The 22,434-nt window shown below is 48.0% G+C and overlaps 1 protein-coding gene across 2 annotated transcripts; it reads left to right on the forward strand.

Annotated features, from left to right (window-relative positions):
- Window positions 1-1,388: 1,388 nt before the first annotated feature.
- inhbaa (inhibin subunit beta Aa) lies at window positions 1,389-21,690 on the forward strand. Of its 2 annotated transcripts, XM_026180417.2 has the most exons (3): window positions 1,389-1,533; window positions 1,897-2,638; window positions 17,706-21,690. In XM_026180417.2, the coding sequence occupies exons 2-3, from the start codon at window positions 2,107-2,109 to the stop codon at window positions 18,524-18,526; spliced, it is 1,353 nt and encodes a 450-aa protein (XP_026036202.2). In that variant the 5' UTR covers window positions 1,389-1,533; window positions 1,897-2,106; the 3' UTR covers window positions 18,527-21,690. The 2 variants fall into 2 exon arrangements, with proteins under 2 accessions (XP_026036202.2, XP_026036203.2); XM_026180418.2 differs by lacking the exon at window positions 1,389-1,533 and having other exon boundaries at window positions 1,540-2,638.
- The last annotated feature ends 744 nt before the right edge of the window (window positions 21,691-22,434 follow it).

The raw sequence follows: 22,434 nt of genomic DNA on the forward strand, positions 1-22,434 counted from the left end.
TTCTCCCAAAATGACTTTGAAACCTTCCATCGAGAGGGGATCCTCCAAATGTCATGTCTAATCCCTCTGTGGCACTGCAGAGAAACCCCCAAACCTCTCAGTGATCTTTGGGACTCTCTTGTTAAAATCTAACAGCTAGAATCCCCCGAGATTAGAGCCCTGTTACGTTTGTGCTGGACTGGCACCATACCCAGTTGAAAACCCTTCTTTATTTTCTGAGGCGACTGAAATTAAATCTGAGACTCGTTTGCTCCTGAAACTCGGCTACAAATCAGCAGCTTTTTCAAATCCCTGGTGAAAGGTCCAGCAGGACCGTCCAAGAACCTATTAGCTGCTATCAAAATCACATCAGAAACTCAGGTTTATGCTAGAACGCGGGACACAGCATCTTGGGGGCGATCGTGGCTCATGAGTTGGGAGTTCGCCCTGTAATTGGAAGGTTGCCGGTTCGAGCCCCGGCTTGGTCAGTCTCGGTTGTTGTGTCCTTGGGTAAGACACTTCACCCGTTGCCTACTGCCAGTGTCCGGCAGCCAGGGTGGCTGTGGCTACAATGTAGCTGCCAGTGTCTGGATGACTGGTTGTGTACAGCGCTATACAAATACAGGCCATTTACCATCCCCTCAAAAAACACCTCGAGGCACCAGAACATCACTAGAACTTAGAACCTCTGGGGTTCCTGAAGAAACCGTTTAGATAGAAACCATGAAACACGTTGGTGGTTATTTCTCTGTGACGGCGTCCTCAGATCACCTCCATCACAGCAGCAGAATCAGAGACTGCTTTCATCCGTGTCCTTCAAACTTTCCACTTTGGGTTTGTCAGCGTCCCCCCCCCACCCCCCCATCCCACCCGCTGACTGAAACTTTAGGTTTGTTCGTTTTTCTTCATCACTGAGGCTCTTCTGTCACGCCTGCAGACCTCCACCACTGTCAGCCGATGGCGGGGCACGTGAAGCCCACCGCCTCTTGGTTACTGTGCCCGTATCTGTGCCTTGAGGGTAAAGGAATCCCCGCCGCTTTGCCCGCCACGGGACGAGACGGCACAGTCATGAACCGTGATGCCATGTTGACTGTAGCTGTAGAGTGTCAGACAGACTGATAGACAGTCAAACGGGTAACAGATGGACAGGAGTCATAGCACAAACCCACTTCATCCAAGAATTTTCCCCTCGACATGCAACTCATTCACAGCCGACCGTGGGAGGAGGGGAGGGAGGGAGGGATAAAGGAATACCAGCTTTGCTCCATTAACAGCCAAACAGAGGGAGGGAGGGAGGAGGGAGGAGGGAGAAGGTAAAAGTTAGAGTGGTATGAGTCACAGAGGAGGATGGGAGGAGACTGGAGTGAAGGAGAGAGAGGGAGGGAAGGAGGGAGATATAATTATGGTGGGAGGCTGCCAGGGCGAGCGAGAGGAGAGAGAAGCAGAGGGAGGGAAAGAAAGACGAGCGAGAGAGAGAGAGTCCAGCCCACTCCGCTAAAACCATTCAACTGGTGAGCGAGGGAAGGCATTCACCACAGAGAGAGAGAGAACGAGGTAAAGGAGAGCGAGGAACTCCCGTCTTAACTTAGTCCAACTGCCTCTCTGACACACACAGACACACACAGACGCACACAGACACACACAGACGCACACAGACACACACTCTGTGCGGCGACTTCACCCCGGGAACCAGGATCCTCCTGCAGACTTCATCATCCATTCATCACATCTGAGACTTTTTCTCCTTTTTCTTGTTTTCTTGTTTTTCTTTCTTTCTTTCTTGTGACGCCTCCACATTTTTCAGCCATCTGTCCCTGACAAAAAAGACACGGATTACTCATTTTCTCTGCCGGCGTTGTGTGTTTTTCTCTTTTTTGTGTCTGGTTTCTTTACAGCTTTTTTTCCTCCGTTTCACAGGTGGACTGTGAGCTGAGCTCAACTTTGCAGCTTCCAAACTTCTGAGAGAGAACGTGAGAGAGCGAGCAGAGGAGGAGGAAGGTGAATCTCAAACACTCTTCTTCTTCATCCAGGACTCAGTTTTTCTTCACTTTTCTACCAAACTCGACTCTTCTTCGTCTCCTCGGCTGTGTTTGAGCACCCGGCAGCATCACTGAATCTCCTGCCGTCATGTCGCTGTTGCCCTTGCTCAGCTGGACCCTCCTGCTCCTGGTCCAGGTGCAGAGCAGCGTTTCCGCCTCGGACCCGGCGGGGCCCGGGCTCCAGCCGCTTTCCCTGACCGTCCACCCTCACCACCAGCCAGACGCCGACTCCCACTGCCCCTCCTGCGCCCTGGCCAGGATGCGGAGGAACGAAGGGGTCACAGCGGGGGATGGCATGGCGAGGGGGCACGAGCAAGATGAAGATGAGGCGGCTCAGCAAGACGTGGTGGAGGCGGTGAAGAGGCACATCCTCAACATGCTGCACCTCCAGGCCCGACCCAACATCACCCGGCCCGTGCCGCGCGCCGCGCTCCTCAACGCCCTGCGCAAGCTCCACGTGGGGCGAGTGGCGGAGGACGGCAGCGTGCAGATCGAGGGGGAGGAGGAGGTGAGAGGGAGGGGAAGCCGAGGAAGAGGAGGAGGGGCAGCAGCACCATCGGTGGCGGGAGACGGCGGCGATGTTCAGGAGACGACGGAGATCATCACCTTCGCCGAGCCCGGTGAGTGTGACATCAACACGAGACAGGAAGTGTGTGTGTGTGTGTGTGTGTGTGTGTGTGTGTCTGTGTGTGTGTGTGTGTGTGTGTGTGTCCACCTGCTTAATTCCACCTGCGTACTCACTCAGTCAAACACCTCCACTCCCCTCCAACACACACACACACACACACACACAGGCAGTGACACACGAAGCTCTGACTGTAAGTACATAATGAGGTATTCTCTGACAACAGCAGGAGGTGATTACAGAGAGAGTGTGTGTGAGTGTGTGTGAGTGTGTGTGAGTGTGTGTGTGTGTGCGTGTGTGTGTGTGTGTGTGTGTGTGTGAGTGTGTGTGTGTGTGTGTGTGTGTGTGTGTGTGTGTGTGTGTGTGTGTGTGTGTGTGTGAGTGTGTGTGTGTGTGTGTGTGTGTGCACCTCTTAAAGTGGTAACAGGGCTGTAATGAGTTTCTGACAGACAGTAGCAACAAAGAGCAGGAGACAGTGTGTGTGCATGGGGGGGGGGGATCAGGTGTTAACTGCGTTCTTCCTCTGCGCGTCACCTTTGACCTTCAGACCTGCTGCAGGTCCCGCTTCGCCTGCTCTCGTCGCGGCGCTCGCTGGCGTCTCCAGGTTTCGGGGAAAGCCTGGTGACTCCAGTGTTCTTCCTGCTTCCTGTGTGTTTCCGTGTTTCCAGGTTGATTCTGGTCACTCTGAACTCTCTTAGGTCGGCCACAGAGGTGGGGTTTATAGATGTAGAAGCAAATCTGAAGCCCTCGATCGGCTCACCTGTCAGTCGAGCGGTGTGGGCGGGACTGTGACGTGTTCTTCCTCCTCTGGAGTTTCTGTAGGCGAGAGTCTGGAACAGCAGATGGAAAAGAATTTTATGAAGTGGATCTGTGCAAACAGGCAGAGAGGAGCAGCTTTTATTGAAAGGAAAACACGGAGTTTGATCTCGTTCGTAGAGTTTGAAACAGCCAATCACGAGCAGCTGTCAGACAGCTCCACGTCGCCGGCGTTGCAATAAAATCAACCGGCCGAAACCTTTGCTGTGCTCAGAGTCTCAGGAAGACGCCGCCTGCAGCACGCTTAACCCTCATTATGCATTACAGCCACATTTCAGAGCTCTGTGCGCCATGATTCTCCTCAGGCTCAGATTTATGGCCCCTCGGCCGTCGCTACGCTCCTGCTGGCAGCGACTGAAGGCAGCGTTCAAGGCAAATCAACGGCCTTGCTGAAATCTCACAGCACTGAGGACGCTAATTCAGATTACAGGCAGAAAACAGTAAACGCTCAGTGTGAACTTCATTCACAAAAGAAATCACCCCACAAACCGGCCGGGCGTCCATTTAAAGTAAGAGCAGTTTCCCCTTCATGCTCTGAATCATTAAATGTACCTCAGCAGTCTGCTCTTAATATTTTAGCACCAGTTTGCAGCCACGTTAGCACATGTGTCAGCCAGCAGGGGGCAGAATGACTGCATAAGCTCTCTTTGTTTGTTTGCATCCATTGAATGAATCAAAGTTAGTATCTGCTGGTTTCTTACCTGTGTGCTGCTGGAAACACTGAGCCGATGCAGTGACGCTGGCTTCTACACGTATACTGATTTTCTGTTTTACACTCACACATCTTTATTCTGCACGAGTCATACTGAAGTCGTGTTTCAGTGCTACAGAGTGAAGCTGTGGAAGTGCCTGCAAATGTGCATTCTTCAGATTTACATTTTCTTTACCTCTTCATGTCAGACAGAGAATATTTCCAGTTAAATAAAAGCTCACAGCTCTCACCATGCCGGCGTGTCGAGCACTTTCAGTACTGTTTGGGTTCTCAGTCGTCCAGGTCATCGTAGTCTAAGGAGCTTGGAAAGAAAAGCGTCTGGACTTCTTTAAGTTGCTTGAAGACGTTTCACCTCTCATCCGAGAAGCTTCTTCAGTTCTAGGGTCACATGGTGGGGAGTCCCAGATTTAAGCCCTGTGGGAGTTTCCCCCCACAGAGGGACAAAAGGACCCCCTGATGATCCTCTACCTAATCACCTGCTTGGGTTTTCTTGACTTTAATAGTGAAGTTAGAACGGTGCGATACCCTCCGCCCTGATGTGGCGGCGCTGTGGCTCAAGTTTGACGTTTTAGCTTTTTACTTGGTAAAGTTCAGAGTTTGGATCAAAACAAAGCAGGAGACCCGCCCATCCATCCACCCCCACCTCCACCCCCTCTGTGATAGCACTGGTTCTTCCATCGTTATTTTCCCACAGACACTGTGGGTGTGTGTTTTGCACAGGAAGTCTCAGAACTTTGTGCCATTACCATATTGGCCCAAACAAAGGATGAGGCTTATCATACGATGAAATGTGCCCGGTTTTCCAACCGGTTTTAGCGGTCGCTGAGCAGTTTGGGTGAAACTCGAGTCTGTGGAGCCACCACCAGTGAAAACACTCCCAGAATTCACTTTGGGAACATGTACATGTTAAATAAAACAGCCGGCATCATGGTTGACTCCAGTCCGTCCAGTACCAGTCCTTGGATGACTGTTCCAGTCTTGTGTGTGCAACCTTATTTTAAGCCTCGAGGACACCGTCAGCAGACACTTCCCCCTGATCTGATAAACCCTTGTTGTTTTTCTAAGATGTTACTTGATCCGCCATGAGAATACTTTTCACCCTGCCAGTCTTGTGCTTTGTCAGGACTAAGTGAGGCATTCAGGGACCTCGGTAATTATTTTGGGCGACGGAGATGACAAGCAGAGAAGCAGAGGGACAACTGGATTCTTGGCGGAGACCAAGTGTCAACCTCCGTTTAGCAGCTCAGACACAATATCCATCTGTCCGGCCTTGTCCTTCCATAAGCCCGCTCTGTTTGTCTCCCCCCCTCTTCTCCCCACACACAGAGGACAATTAGGCTAATTGAACTTAATTGAACACATCATTAGCGACATTCCTCAATCCACTTTCGCCTCCCCCTCTCGCTCTCTGCTGCCCCCTCTAACCTCCATCTAGCCTTCGCCACTGTGGCAGACAGAATAAACCGGTCATTGTTGGTCTATTCTGGTGGCCGCCTCTGTCTGGGGATTCAAACTAGCATCCGTGAGATGAGCTCAGCTTCAGGTTCAGTGACCTGCAACAACTGAGAGGAAGCAGTGAATAGAAGCGGCTGATAGGACAAAAACATCTGTAAGATATGAAAAGAAACTACTTTCTCTGTTTTCCTTTCTCTCACTCCCATTTTTCTCTTCCCGTTGCTCCTCGTTTGATCTTGCTCCTTCTCTCTCATCTTTTCTTGGCAATAATTCTTTTTTTCCGTCTTCTTCTTTTTCTCTGTTTATCCATTCTTTGTGTTATTTTCAATCCATCTTTTCATCTTCTCCACCTCTGCTCCTCATCTTTCCTCTCTGTCCATCAAGATCTTAGCGTGACGCAGCTTTAGCGTGTTAACGGCGTGTTTACAGCCACAAGGCCGCCGCTGGTCTGAGGCCATTGTCGCCTCATCTTTGGCTGCTTTGATGTGTATCTGAGATGCTGTGTGTCTGCAGAGATGCATCACTCTGTAGTAAACAGGTCCAGACTAGCCGTGCAAAGACACTCAAATGAGTGAAGAGACCCAGAAGATGCTCCAGACCCGTATCCACAATTATTGATCAGAAACCATCAACTTCCCACCATCCACAAAGCCAGCGTTGAGCTGGTGGATGGTTAGGGTGAGAACTTTTGGGACACCAACATTGAAAACCTCTCAACTGTGACACCAAAGAGGTGACACGCTCTGATCTTCAGTATCAGACTAAAGAAACTCAGCCCTGATCTCAACCATTAATCAACCATAGACCAGCTACAGACCAGCTATAGAGTAACCACAGACCAGCTATAGACCAGCTATAGAGTAACCATAGACCAGCTACAGACCAGCTATAGAGTAACCATAGACCAGCTACAGACCAGCTATAGAGTAACCACAGACCAGCTACAGACCAGCTACAGACCAGCTATAGACCAGATATAGAGTAACCACAGACCAGCTATAGACCAGCTATAGAGTAACCATAGACCAGCTACAGACCAGCTATAGAGTAACCATAGACCAGCTACAGACCAGCTACAGACCAGCTATAGACCAGATATAGAGTAACCACAGACCAGCTACAGACCAGCTACAGAGTAACCATAGACCAGCTACAGACCAGCTACAGACCAGCTATAGAGTAACCATAGACCAGCTACAGACCAGCTACAGACCAGCTACAGAGTAACCATAGACCAGCTACAGACCAGCTACAGACCAGCTATAGAGTAACCATAGACCAGCTACAGACCAGCTACAGACCAGCTATAGAGTAACCATAGACCAGCTACAGACCAGCTATAGAGTAACCATAGACCAGCTACAGACCAGCTATAGAGTAACCATAGACCAGCTACAGACCAGCTATAGAGTAACCATAGACCAGCTACAGACCAGCTACAGACCAGCTACAGAGTAACCATAGACCAGCTACAGACCAGATATAGAGTAACCATAGACCAGCTATAGACCAGATATAGAGTAACCATAGACCAGCTACAGACCAGCTACAGACCAGCTATAGAGTAACCATAGACCAGCTACAGACCAGCTACAGACCAGCTATAGAGTAACCATAGACCAGCTACAGACCAGCTACAGACCAGCTATAGAGTAACCATAGACCAGCTACAGACCAGCTACAGACCAGCTATAGAGTAACCATAGACCAGCTACAGACCAGCTATAGAGTAACCATAGACCAGCTACAGACCAGCTATAGAATAACCATAGACCAGCTACAGACCAGCTATAGAGTAACCATAGACCAGCTACAGACCAGCTACAGACCAGCTATAGAGTAACCATAGACCAGCTACAGACCAGATATAGAGTAACCATAGACCAGCTATAGACCAGATATAGAGTAACCATAGACCAGCTACAGACCAGCTACAGAGTAACCATAGACCAGCTACAGACCAGATATAGAGTAACCATAGACCAGCTATAGACCAGATATAGAGTAACCATAGACCAGCTACAGACCAGCTACAGACCAGCTATAGAGTAACCATAGACCAGCTACAGACCAGCTACAGACCAGCTATAGAGTAACCATAGACCAGCTACAGACCAGCTACAGACCAGCTATAGAGTAACCATAGACCAGCTACAGACCAGCTATAGAGTAACCATAGACCAGCTACAGACCAGCTATAGAGTAACCATAGACCAGCTACAGACCAGCTACAGACCAGCTATAGAGTAACCATAGACCAGCTACAGACCAGCTATAGAGTAACCATAGACCAGCTACAGACCAGCTATAGAGTAACCATAGACCAGCTACAGACCAGCTATAGAGTAACCATAGACCAGCTACAGACCAGCTACAGACCAGCTATAGAGTAACCATAGACCAGCTACAGACCAGCTATAGAGTAACCATAGACCAGCTACAGACCAGCTATAGAGTAATCATAGACCAGCCGTAGACCCTCCTCTGGTGCCTTAATCAGTTTTTGGAAGTTAACCCTGTTAGACCTCCAGCTCTCTTGCAGATATTCTAGTTCCACTGAACCACCACATGCATCTTGATGGTCTGTAAACTTTCAGTTACCAATAGAGATGGACCGATCCGATATTACGTATGGGTATCGGTCCGATACTGACCTAAATTACTGGATCGGATATCGGAGAAAAATAAAAAATGTAATCCGATCCATTAAATATCACGAAAGCACCTCACAAAACTTGCAACACGCCGTAACTCACCTCAGAACGTTAGCACGTCGGAGCAGTATGCATCACGTGATAGAGCGGCTGTGGCATGCGGGACCTGTCGGTGGTCTGGATAGCATGTGGAGCTTCGCTAGCAACCCGGCATTTCATCTCCGACAAAGTTATCCCGAGAGAAGTAAAGCAAGTGTGTAAGTCCATCTCTGAATGTTTGTAAAGCATTCCTGCGTTAAGCTTAACGAGCGATATATGGAGCGACTGCCTCTCCTGCTGCTACTTCAATCATGAAACTGCTTAAATGATCAGCTGATCGTCTCTCTTGTTTGTTTTTGGTCCACTTTGCACCAGAAAGAGGAAACCAGCGGCTGAACAACAGCAGCACGTTTAAGCTTGATCAGCTGTTGTTAGAATGTATTTAATATTACTTTCTACTCGAGGATCTTTTTCTACGTAGCTGACGCTGGTAACTGTGCAGGGGCGGATCTAGCAAAGTTTAGCCAGGGGGGCCGATAGGGCAATAACAGGGAAAAGGGGGCACAAAGACATACTTTTCTTTCTTATTCTCATTTAAAATGTCGAGCTTTTAATAAATAATTATCTGACACCCAAAGTTTTAATCTGATGTAAAATGAATAGAAGTCAATTACTGTATATAGTAACTATTAAGTCTAATATATATACCCTAGTAAGCTATAGTACTTTTTCCTTTGGGAAGGTACCATATGTGCAGTCTGCAATTTCGTTGAAGAAAGATGTTGAATCTATTTAATATTTCTTGAAAAATAATTGATTTCTGTGCAGTTTTTTTCACACTGCATCAAATTAAGGTTGATTACGTCGATTAAGCATCATGAGGTGGAGTGTGAGGGGTGGTTCCCTATTTTTTATTTATTTATTTTTGTTGCTGCTGGGAGTTGGAACCCTATTAGTTAGGTTGCTTAATATTTACGCTAAGTACTCTTTAAAATACCAGAATAGGGAGGATGGTGTAGGTTTAAGTTTATTAGATTGATCAGTATTGCTGAACTATGAAATATTTTTTTTGTATACAGGTATAACAGAATAGCTTTAGTGTAGTTGTTGTTTTAAACTTGAGTATGAACTTATACAAAATGCAGCAAGATATTTAAAAAACAGTTGTGTTGATTAAAAAACACTATATCGGATTCATATCGGTATCGGCAGATATCCAAATTTATGATATCGGTATCAGACATAAAAAAAGTGGTATCGTGCCATCTCTAGTTACCAACGACTGTCTGGTTCCATCTTGTTGTCCAGGTTCTGGTCGACTTTGTTTGCTAAACAAAAGCAAAGCCACTGAAATTACAGCTCTGCCTTCACAGACTTTCATAAGTGGTCAGAACAGGAAGAACTAGTCCAGATATGTGCTTTAGATACTTGGAAACCTTGAAAACTGGCCACTAGATTTGAAGCAAGCAGATCAGCTGACTGGTTTCCAGCGTAGGCCGTGTTTATTCTGGGTCTCTGATCCCAGGTGTGGCTGTGTTTAGAAGACAGTGAGTACAGCATGAGAGTGAGACCTCTCCTCGTTGTCCTCTCTCTGCTGTGTGGCTCCATTGGGAGGAATTGGAGAGTTTAGGCAGAGAGGGAGGACCGGGGGAGGAATGAGTGGGAAAGAGAGGAGGAATCTGTGTGAGCCTCGGCATTTGTCCCCGGATGAACCGCACAGAGAAACAATCGGGTTTATATTTACCACATCAGAGGCTCAGAGTGAGACTGGCAGCACTGGGAGGCTCCCAGTGTGGCTCAGAGCAGGAGCACTCTTAAATGTTGTTCATGTGTTGTGACGTTAAAGGGAAGTTGTTACCTTAACAGTTGAGATAAGACTTTTCCTGCAGAGATAAAGAGACAGGCAGATAAAAACCAGCTTCTTCTGCGTGACTGGTTTCATTCGTCTCGAGTCCAGGAAAAGTTTGAGCTGTCAATTTATCCCGTGTGGAAACTGAGAGCATCAGCTGAATCTGCTCTCAGCATTAATGAGCTTTCTGTTTAAGACACCAGGATAACTCACCTTTGCCCTTTGAAGGCACACAGATATCTGTTGGTTAAAGCTCAGTAACGTCCGAGTAACGACATCTTTAAAGGTCGTCTGTGTGCGACCTGTCAGCTGACACTGAGCAGATTCGTCCTGCTCCGGTGTTCCTCTGAAATGAAAGGTTTGGATCGATGTTTTCACACGGACACGCCCAGCTGCTGTGCATCCGTCAGCTCGTCTGATGGTGGATGACGTTAGAGCTGAGAAGAAGCAGCAGGACTCTGGCTGGTTTGAAGCTGTCTGCATGTTGGTGTTGCAGTCGACAGTCACGTCAGACGGCGGCGTTTTCTGTAAGCGGCGCTGTGCTAGAGTCTCGCTGGCGTTTGTCTGTCAGACCGGGCTGCTTATCTGCTCTCGGTATAAATAAACTGGCCTGGGAACCCAGACTGACAGGCAGGCTCAGCCACAGGACAGCACTGCGACTTGAAATTAGCTCAAATTTTTACGTTCCCCGGAGAGAAATGTGCTTCAGACGAGGGCTGAAAATGAGAAACAGGCCACAAAAGCACTTTGTTAAAACAACAGAAGTATGAGTGTTGGCCTCGCCGGGGTTTTATTTTCTTCGTGTTTGAAACTGCTGGAATCGTTTTACAGCCCTCTTTTATTTGGTACTAAGAGCCGGCGCACGTGATGCGACAGTTTTAGCAAATTACCGATCCAAGCGGAGCCGTCGCAGCGCCGAGAGCCACATCTGTAACTTCTCTGCTGCTTTCATTTCACTTTATTGTCCCTCCAAGTGAGAATAGAAGCACGACACGCGACTACTGGATGGAAACAACGAGTCCAGCTCCTTAGCTCCTCCCACGCAGAGGATCAGTGCTGATGTGGTGAACTTTAACCTTTAGCTGGTGAAACGGGCGTCCTGTAAATTGCCTGCTTGCCACTTCCTGTAAACACCTGCGTTCCATCAAAGCCTCGAGAAACCAGGATCAGATGTTCACAGACTTTGTTTAGACGCTCAGAAACAGACGAATCAGAAGCAGGACACTCAGCGACGCCAGCTGCTCGCTGGGTTTGGTGTTTTACCGATGTTTAGAGATTCTCAGTCGGGTTATTGTCACCACAGAGCGCCCTGAGTATTTAATCCAGACCACAGACAGGTCTTCAGGTGTGTGTTCTCAATCTCAGGTTAAACTCTGTTTTGCCAAAGCTCAGCGTTCAGGAGCGCCATGGCTAGTGCCCGCTCTGCTGCTGCTGCTGGAGCCACGCCCACTTCCATCATGTGAGGCCAGGGGATTAAAGCTGCACTTTTCTTCATACCCATCTTTACCTGAAGCTAACTGACGTTCTTTTACTGAAGCACTCTGAGTGCAGCGCGTTGTGACGTCTCCACCTGTTCAGCCTCGAGATGGCGCCTTTGGAGGCCTCGGCGTCCACGTCCTGCGTGCATGTGCACATCACTGTCACGCCAGCAGCACGTGACACCATTGGATGAGTAAAAGTTAGGTTTTCACACCGTCCACGTTACTGTGACTGACCAATCACAGAGTTTGTGTCATGTGAGCTCTGAGTGTGTCTTTGCGTGCAGCATGACCGCAGCTGTGATTGGTTATTAAACACAGATCTGAGCTGTGATTGGTTATTAAACACAGATCTGAGCTGTGATTGGTTATTAAACACAGATCTGAGCTGTGATTGGTTATTAAACACAGATCTGAGCTGTGATTGGTTATTAAACACTCCTGTTTGCCCCTCCAGCCGGCGCTGAGCCTGCTGATGAACTCGTTCACGCCTCCTCGCCATTTCGTTGGGTTTGCTGACGTCACTGTGACGGCTCAGCAGCTTTGTAATCATGTGACCTCCAGTCTGAATTAGTTTGAATCATTGTGTTGAAGCGAATTATTGACGATGGAGAGTCTCAGGATTTAAAACTTCTTCTTTCTGGTCACATGACGATTTCCTCTTCATTGGAGGTTTTTTCCTTTTTCATTTCTCAGCTTCTGATTTCAAAGCACAAACATGTGAAACTGCAGCTCTTTAATCCAGACTTTTAAAGCCTTTCTCCACATGCTTAACTTGACGCATATTTAACCTGTGCAGGTAAACACCGGGGCCAGCCACGCCCTCCTAGTGTAAACTGTAGGACAGAAGAAAGGGCGGCTGGGCGGCGGTCAGGACAAACACGACGAACACCAACCGAGCTTCTTCTCACATGACAAACGTCTCACTCGCTGCAGAGACAAACACAGCACTGGCTGTTTTAGGGACTTTTTTCAGCGGCGGATTAATACACGTTTAGTGCTTGAATGATAATAAACTACGGCTTATCTGAGCCGAGGATTCTGGGAAACGGCTGTCAGCTGTTTGGTTTGATAGTGAGACGGTTGTTTGGTTACTGCTGACCGCAGATGCTGAGTCATGACTTCTGGACTTTAGTCCAGCAGCTGCAGGTTGGAGTTTTCATGTTCTCGCTCCTCAGAGGAGGAACCCTGATCTGCTGACCTGAGAAACAGCAGAGATCTGTGATTTTAGTCAAATATGGACGCACAGGACGGACTGAGGCGCTGTCAGGGCTTCCTGCTCCTCACAGGAAGAGCTGTGACTCTGCAGGTTCCACCGTGTAGCAGGACTGTGTGAGGACGCAGCCTGATCACACCAGCAGCTCATCCTCAGGGCGCACACACACACACACACACACGTACAGACACACACTCAGTACCCATCTGTCCAAACATGGGCACTGTGTGTGTGTGTGTGTGTGTGTGTGTGTGTGTGTGTGTGTGTGTGTGTGTGTGTGAGTAAACATGGGGAACAGAGGATGATATGATGAAGGAGGGTGTGTTCACTCACGTGTCAACGGTCAAATCCAGCTTTAGTGGTTTAGGTTAGGCCCGCCTCCTCTGAAGGCCAACGCCCTCTTAAATCCCACCTGCTGGCTCCTGACTTGTACCTGTAGCACATGAATATGTGTGAGTGTGACAAAGTGGAGCTCAAACTGCAATGGCTGTTCCCTCACAGCAGGTCTCCGAGCGGCGCTTCGAGCGGCGCTTTTTCCTTTTGTGGCGCTGACCTGAGTGTCTTTGTGATGGGATTAGGTTTGGAGTTTGTGTTTGTGGTTTTAGTAACACAGATAAATGCCGTCATGAAGTGTGACCTTTGACCTTCAGGTGTTCAATAACACAATAACACTGGTCAGCTCTCCCCCGTGTGGGTGACAGAGGGGATTAGAGAGGATTTAATAAGATTTATAATAAACCAGCCGTCCTTTTAACAACATACCAAACCGTGTTTGTGCTGCGTGTTGGCAGGAAGTCTGTTTAGCTTGGTCTGATAAATCAAGTCACAGTCATAATAATCTCCACGCCGCGCCGATGGAGGGGAGGGAACGCTGCTGGGCTCAGAGGTCAGTTTATCGTTCCTGACTGTCAGATTCCTGCTGAACCGTCAGAGTTAAAACCCAAACACGGCTCTACCCCCAACCCTAAGAAGCGAGCGAGCAGCCGCAGTAGCAGCCGGTCTTCATCGGTGGGCAGTGTGTGGTGTAACGCTGGTGTAAAATGGTTATCAATGCTCCGTGTTCGATGGTTACAGTTAGGTATGAGATGGTTTCTGTGAATCTGAAGCCGACATTTGATGGTTTGAGCTTCATATTAGGTTTGCAGTGGGTGTTGAACGAGCTGCTGGGCGAATATGATGTAAAAGCGTTTCTAGAATCAGTCTGTCAGGATCTAAATTCGGCCGAAATGGGTCTAAATTGGTGTTTAATGGTTTAAACGATGTTGTTGACTTTAATTGAGTTTCTTAAATAAAATAGAAGCTATTTCTGGCGTCTTCTGACCCCACCTTATATTTATCTTTATTCTGATAAGACTTTAAGTAAATCAAAGGAAAACACTGAACTTAACTGTGTGTGTGTGTGTGTGTGTGTGTGTGTGTGTGTGTGTGTGTGTGTGTGTGTGTGTGTGAGTTTATGTCTGTGTGTGTGTGTGTGTGTGTCTGTGTGTGTGTGTGTGAGTTTATGTCTGTGTGTGTGTGTGTGTGTGTCTGTGTGTGTGTGTGTGTGTGTGTGTGTGTGTGTGTGTGAGTTTATGTCTGTGTGTGTGTGAGTTTATGTCTGTGTGTGTGTGTGTGTGTGTGTGTGTGTGAGTTTATGTCTGTGTGTGTGTGTGTGTGTGTATGTGTGTGTGTGTGTGTGAGTTTATGTCTGTGTGTGTGTGTGTGTGTGTGTGTGTGTGTGTGTGTGTGTGTGTGAGTTTATGTCTGTGTGTGTGTGTGTGTGTGTGTGTGTGTATGTGTGTGTGTGTGTGAGTTTATGTCTGTGTGTGTGTGTGTGTGTGTCTGTGTATGTGTGTGTGTGTGTGAGTTTATGTCTGTGTGTGTGTGTGTGTGTGTCTGTGTGTGTGTGTGTGTGTGTGTGTGTGTGAGTTTATGTCTGTGTGTGTGTGTGTGTGTGTGTGTGTGTGTGTGAGTTTATGTCTGTGTGTGTGTGTGTGTGTGTCTGTGTGTGTGTGTGTGTGTGTGTCTGTGTGTGTGTGTGTGTGTGTGTGTGTGTGAGTTTATGTCTGTGTGTGTGTGTGTGTGTGTCTGTGTGTGTGTGTGTGTGTGTGTGTGTGTGTGAGTTTATGTCTGTGTGTGTGTGTGTGTGTGTCTGTGTGTGTGTGTGTGTGTGTGTCTGTGTGTGTGTGTGTGTGTGTGTGTGTGTGTGTGTGTGAGTTTATGTCTGTGTGTGTGTGTGTGTGTGTCTGTGTGTGTGTGTGTCTGTGTGTCTGTGTGTGTGTGTGTGTGTGTGTGTGTGTGTGTGTGTGTGTGTGTGTGTGTGTGTGAGTTTATGTCTGTGTGTGTGTGTGTGTGTGTGTGTGAGTTTATGTCTGTGTGTGTGTGTGTGTGTGTGTATGTGTGTGTGTGTGTGAGTTTATGTCTGTGTGTGTGTGTGTGTGTGTGTGTCCTCGATGCGCTCGTGTAGATGGAGGGGATTAGCAGCGAGCAGGCAGCGAGTGATGAGCTGCGAGGGGAAGGCTCGCAGAGTGTAAACGAGCGTCTCCTTTCTCGCCTCCTCTGCTGCTCCACCTGTCGCTCTTCTTTGAGCAGCAGCTCGCAGTGATGCTTCAGACCAACGTGTCCAACTTTGTGTCAACGCTTCTTTTGGTCTTTTTCCTTTTTTCCATCCTGACAGTAAAAGCTTTCCAAAATCCACAGAAGCTGCACATTCCTGACATTTTTCCCATTTAATGGCAACAATGCTTCGGATCTGCATCTGGACCAGCCTCAAACCCACCCACTCATGCACGATCATGTGACGCGTGTGGCAAATTTTTTTCTTACATTAGTTCATGAGAAAATAGACGGAACAGCTCAAAGTCGCTGCCCAACCAAACTCCATTCACTTTTCTTCGGTTTTAGGGAAGCGGTGCAGAAGTCGTCCATACTGTCATCTTTAGCATCCACACATCTGACCACACGGTCACATGACCCACAGCCGGGTTTAACCCTGTGCGCTGTAGCACAGAAAGCGTTCAGTTACAGTCCAGATACTTGTTTATCTCTCAGGCTCACACATGTTACAGCTTTCTCTGAGAAATTACAGTGCAGGAATGTTTTGGCTGCTTCTGGGCTCGTGATAAGAAGACTTCATGCTTTTTATGACAGTTGATTTTACAGCTCACAGAATGAGATCAAGGACGAGCGGCGCGTTTCCCATCGCTTCTGCACGCAGATGTGAACGAGCGTCTGTCCGCAGCTCGGCCGTGACCGAGCAGCTCTGATTGGCTCCGGCCTAAAGCTGTAAACATGCAGCTACTGTGGGTTTTTATGAGCTTGTGAGAAAACTAACAAAGAAGCAGAAACCTGCAGCTGATACCCTCAAAACACCTCACATCACCACAGCCGGGCAGAAGCAGCACGTCTGAGTTGAACTGCTCCTTTAAATAGAATAAGAGGTCAACAAAGCTACTTCTTTATCCGTTTTCAGCATCATGAGTGAAAACATGGCTGCTCTCAGCGGCATGGACGCCACGCCATGCCAGCGTGGTTCTGCTCGAGTGCCCACAGAAACCCACAGAAGCCGTGCTTCAGCTCCACGCTGCCAGATTGGTCCCTTACGCTCTCACAGGATCTCTGTGCTTGTTTGAAGGCTGCAGTAGCTATTCTAAGAAACAATGAATGAACTTTTATTTCCTTATCTTCGTGGAGTGTCGACGATGATGCAAGCGAGACAATCGCCTCCGAATTGTCGCTTGAACTGTGTTAATGGACTCGCTCGAGTGCCGGCCGCCTCCGCATACGCACACGAGCCGCCCAGTCGCACCGTTCATCAGCTGACGTTCAGAAACTCCCAAATCGTGACTTTGACTTTCTGCACGGACGCCCACGGGCGACAGACATCGGGGAGAGAGCGGGAAAGGTGATGTGAGGCGCTTATGCAACACCGGCGTAACTGGTGCTGTTGGTGTGGAGGCTTCTAGGAGATACGAGATACAGTGTGTGTGTGTGTGTGTGTGTGTGTGTTTGCATGCTGGAGGAGGTTTTGTGTGTGTGCAGGAATTCAGCTATTCCCTGCAGAGATTGTGAGAACTTTAATGTCTCTGTGTGTGTGTGTGTGTGTGTGTGTGTGTGTGTGTGTGTGTGTGTGTGTGTGTGTGTGTGTGTGTGTGTGTGTGTGTGTGTGTCCTTCTCTTTCCTTCACATGATTGTAAACTGACTTTCACGGCTCTGTTTTCGTTTTTTTGCTCAAAGTCTGCTATCAAAATAAAATGGGAGCTTCCTCCAGGGAGCTGCTGAAGCCTTAAATGATTCAGCCAGTAAACGTCCCCACTCTGATCGCCTACATAGAAAACTATCTGCTCAGGAAGCCAGCAGCTGCTGCGTGAAAATGCAATATTTGACTTCCTGTTCAAACAGCTTGGCTGGCTGTGACCTGCAGAGGGAAACGCTTCGTTTGTTTTCAGACACGCTGCAGTAAATCCGCTCGTCCCGGGCTGCGGTATGACACCGAGCTCCTGGTGGGAACCATTAGCTGCTTTAAACGCTGCCTGACTCCGAAACCTCCGACCGCTGCTGCCGAGTCAGCAGGAAGAGTCCAATCAGCTGTGTGTAGCTCACATGTGTCTCACAGAGTCCTCAGTGTGTGTGTGTGTCCCTGCTGACGTGTTGTAAAATGTGTGCATGCTACAATTAGGACGGGTTCACGGCTGTGTGAGTGAAACAGTCCAAAAGGTCACTGCGCCCTCTACTGGTCAAAGTCACATGACTCATGAAGTGACTGAGGTGACTGAGGTTGGGGTGGATGGACGGGTTGGTGTGTTTGAATGTAGGTGGTATGACAGTCTTTCTAACCGTCCGTCTCCATCTGTCTCCGTCTCAGGTGAGGTTCCGGACACGGTGAACTTCGTCCTCTCCAAAGAAGGCGGCGACCTGTCTCTGGTGGAGCAGGCCAACGTCTGGCTCTTCCTCCGTTTAGCCAAGACCAACCGCAGCCGAGCCAAAGTCACCATCCGCCTCTTCCAGCAGCACCACCCGTCGGGCGGACGTCCATCTCTGCCGCAGGACGACACCCTCCTGTCAGAGAAGACGGTGGACACCCGCCGCAGCGGCTGGCACACCTTCCCGGTGTCGGCGGCCGTGCAGGCCCTGCTGCAGAGCGCCACAAGTACGACACTGAGCCTCAGGGTGTCCTGCCCGCTCTGCGCCGACACCGGCGCCACCATCGTCCTGGTCTCGGGCAGCGCTGAGACATCGCAGCGCAACAACCAGCGGGAGCAGTCCCACCGGCCCTTCCTCATGGCCGTGGTCCGGCAGGGAGACGGCAGCGACTCGCAGCGGCGCAGGAAGCGCGGGCTGGAGTGTGATGGGAAGGTGCGTGTCTGCTGCAAACGGCAGTTCTACGTCGACTTCAAAGATATTGGCTGGAACGACTGGATAATCGCTCCACGCGGTTATCACGCCAACTATTGCGAGGGCGAATGCCCCTCCCACGTGGCGAGCATCACCGGGTCCACGCTGTCCTTCCACTCCACTGTCATCAGCCACTACCGCATGAGAGGCTACAGCCCCTTCCAGAACGTGAAGTCGTGCTGCGTGCCAACCCGCCTACGAGCCATGTCCATGCTGTACTACAACGAGGAGCAGAAGATCATCAAGAAGGACGTCCAGAACATGATCGTGGAGGAGTGCGGCTGCTCGTAGACGCAGACCTGAGCGGGACAGGAGGAGCACCTCTGAACCCAGAGAGGGAGGAAGCTGACTCTAGGATCATCACGTCACTTTTATTGACTGTGTTTCATCCTTCGCCTCCTTCCGTCCCTCGAGGTCGCCCTCTGGGATAAAAACTCTGCTCCAGACTCGTCCAGCAGAACTCAGAGAGTCTCCACGGCACTTTCAGAAAAAGAGAAGAAAAAAAGCTCTAATATATTTTTGTTACAAACGGAGGAGCGAAGCTTATTTATGTGGCTGAGACGTTCAAGCACCGCTGAACCGACTTCGGAGAGACGAGGTGCCTGAAAAAAATGCGACAGAAGAAGAAAAAAATCTCAAAACTATGCAACTTGTTTCACGTTTTCAGACCTTATTGTATTTTATTTGTCTCCGTTTGTCGGCTCCCCAAATGTTTACTTTCTCAAAATGTTGGAGGAAGACAGAAGAAGACTCTTGTACTTTATTTAGAAGTGTGTGTGTGTGTGTGTGTGTGTGTGTGTGTGTGTGTGTGTGTGTGTGTGTGTGTGTGTGTGTGTGTGTGTGTGTTGAGAGATACTTGAAAGAAACAAGTTGGCTCGGCTGCTGGAACCAAACACTTCTTTATGTTATAATTATTATTGTCAGTAAGTATATTAATATTATTATTGTTGTTAATAATATATTGTGTTATCATGTCTCTTTTTTAAAAGAAGCGTTTCAAACGTGTTTATTTTTTGCACTATAGCGACACTCGTGTTCAGATTAGCCACAGACAGAGAGGACAGACCGGAGGGAGGTCACAGGTTTGAGCCCCACTAGTCTTGACAGAATACTTGAGCGTGTCATCAGTTGTGTCACTTCCTGGTTGCTGAGGCTTGAAGCTGGCGTCTAACGCTCACTGCCAGAGAATCCTGATTTTGCCAAAAGCAGGTGGCTGACTCGCGTTAGAATGTACCTTTGATTTCAGGATGTGGGTCTTGATGCTGTTTCACAATAAAAGTCTAGCAGGAAAGCTGCATCCCCTTCTGTTTGTTTCTGTCACTGCTTCTCAGTGAGCTGCTGCCCACGCCCAGCTCTCTGTACTCACAGCATGATCTGCTAGAGGGTGTGGGGGGGCCACAGCCCCGTCCTCCAGGGCGTGAAGCAGGTATGGAGGAGATCAAAACTCCAGACATCCAGAGGCCCCCAGAACACAAGAGACCAAGGAAGACCAACAGAGGGGCAGCTGCGCCACTGTCCCAGAAAGAGCTGAGGAGAGTCCCAGATGAGGGCTCACTCAGCAGCTGCGGAGCAGAAGCCAGGGGGAGTTGCAGTGACGCGCCCGTGAGCTCCGCCGGCAGCCAGCTGTGCCTGAGTGATCGAGCCCCAGGCTCCAGGCCCCGATAAGCAGCCACCAAGGAGTGAGCCGGTGTGTACCTGGACGCCCATCCCCGGACACCAAGAACCACCAACGCACCGATGTCTGAGGGAGTCCGCCACTGGCAGGGGGAGTGGTGGGGGGAGATAGGCCTCCAGAAAAAACAGTTTCTAAATTTTTAACATGAACATGAGCTTCATGACAGGAAATCAGGAAAAGCAGAACGGTTCTAGATTTATAAAAGATTACTAAGCAAACGTTTGCTAACAGTAGATACACAATAGATGTCTCCAGAAAACGACGTTCTCCACTCACCTGCTGCTTTCTGACACTTAGCGGCAGGTCAGCTGTGGAGGCTTCTGATTGGCTAAATCTGCACGTGCCTGTTGCTATATAGCTGTGCTAGCCAACCAGTTAGCATGTACAGATTAATATGTTTATATGGAGCTAAGAACTTAAATAATCACACGGGGAACCTCCGGTCTGTCCGGTCAGAAGCTCCGAGGACTTCTGCTAAAGTGAAGCACTTAGAAAACGTGCTGGTCACACACTTTTGTGGGATCCACTTCCTGCGTTTGTAAAACAGGCTAGCTAAAGTTCTCTGTGATAGCTAGCCTACAGCTAACCCGCCTATCGAACCTCTGCAATCCACGTTCACGTCTTTGTCTGTGGTGAATGTTTACAGCATTAGCATCTCATCTTTCTCAATGAACTCAAAAACAAAGCGGCCTTTATGTCTTTATTAAAGTTACGTTGTGAGTTTTATGGGATTTTTCCACACAGGGGCTAAAATTAAAATTTTTTTAGTTAAAATCTGGTAAAATTTTTGAAGTTTTTCTCCTATGAGACAAATCGCTGCATAAACGCAGCATTAATCATATAAAATGTTGGTAACATGGCACTTTGGATACATGAAATGGGAATTTTCATATGAATCATAAAATTCAGTTGATTTGGTGAAAATTCAATTTTGACGGTGAAATTAAAGCTGTTAAAGTTGATATTTAATGTCTTAGTTTGCTTTAGGAGACCAAAGAGTCGAGTTTGTGTATCTGTTTGTTTTTAAATGAAAAGCAATGAATTTATGATCTGATTCAAAAGGATTTCACAGAAAAACACAGAAAATGATTCCTGCAGTTATTTTGTCCTGAGTGAGTTTTCATGTTTTTAGTTTCTCTGCTGTTGTTTCATCCTCTCGCTCTCTGCACATCAAGAACTCCACTTCCCACAATGCTGAACTGAAAAAAAAAAAGACAATCCACAGCCGTAAATTTAGTAGAAAACGCCGTCCAATCAGAGTCCGGCTGTTTCTGTGTCGTGTGTGTTTCTATCAGTATTGTCGATTTGTTCACCAAAAGTTTTGGAGTGTTTGTCGCCTTTTTGATGAAGTTACATGTTTTCACTTTTTGGATTTTTTTTGTTGTTATGATGGTTTCATGGAGGAGGGCGGAGCTTCCTCTTGTTCTTCTGGACTGTGGGACGACCTCGGAGTTGGTCCTGTGTACATGGACACAAACAAAACGTCAGTGCAGAAAAAAACTCAAAAAGAAGCAAAAAATAAAAAACAAACAAAACGTGGTTGTTATTTGTTCAAATTTTGTTTATATTGAAATGAAAAAAAAATACTGACACTGAACAAAGTGGACAAAGAATAAAAAGTCTATTTTTTATTCTGTATATATGGAAATCAGATTCCAGTATGTTGCATTGCTTTGTTGTACAAATCAAATGTGCTTGTGGCATTTTTCTAATCTAATTTATTTTATAGTATTTTTTGTTTTTCTGCTTCACCATTAAAGTTTAAAGGACGTACACAAGAGTCACGAGTCATCGTTTCTTTTCCTGTGAAACTGGACATGTTTAAAGCATCATGTCCTGTTTGACCTCTGACCTCTTCCTCAAAGTCACTAGATTGATCTGAAGTTTGCTGTTCAGAGCTGTTTCAAACTGGTTCTCGCTGCCATCGTTTGCATTGATGACACAGAGATATAACGTCAAGTATTGTCGCTTTAAAATACAGTTACCATGGTGACCCTCAGGTTTAAGGCTTCACTCTTGGACCACACTCCTTAAACCACACTCGTGCACGAGGAGGAGGCGCAGCGGGAACTGGCTTCCTCATCCAGAGGCAAAAATGCAGTCTGTGCTGAAGCTGCGATCCACGAGGACAGAGGTCAGAGGTCACCCTAGCCGCTGGGAGCCTGAGTGTTTGCTCTGCACTCTGAACTGAAAACAGTGAGTGGGAACAAGCTGAGAGGAATGACACGAATCATGTGAGCATAAACACAGAGCGGGCCTGAACACCTGCAGCAAGTGTTACAGGTGGTGTCCAGAGTCATTTCCTGTCTTTGGTGGGACCAGTGTCAACGCTATAAAAAAGTAATGTTTTACACATATTATACAGAACATTACCTTCATGTGACTCTGTAAAATCATCTGTCTCATAATCACCATTTAACAACATAGACCTGAGGCTACAGCCCCTCAGCACAGATCCCTATCCTAATGAGGACACTGTGAGCTTCCTCTTAGTATTTAGGTTTGAACACAACCAACACAAAGA

This window comes from Astatotilapia calliptera, chromosome 9 (genome assembly GCF_964374335.1).
Source record: "Astatotilapia calliptera chromosome 9, fAstCal68.1, whole genome shotgun sequence".
Classification (NCBI taxonomy): Eukaryota; Metazoa; Chordata; class Actinopteri; order Cichliformes; family Cichlidae; genus Astatotilapia; species Astatotilapia calliptera.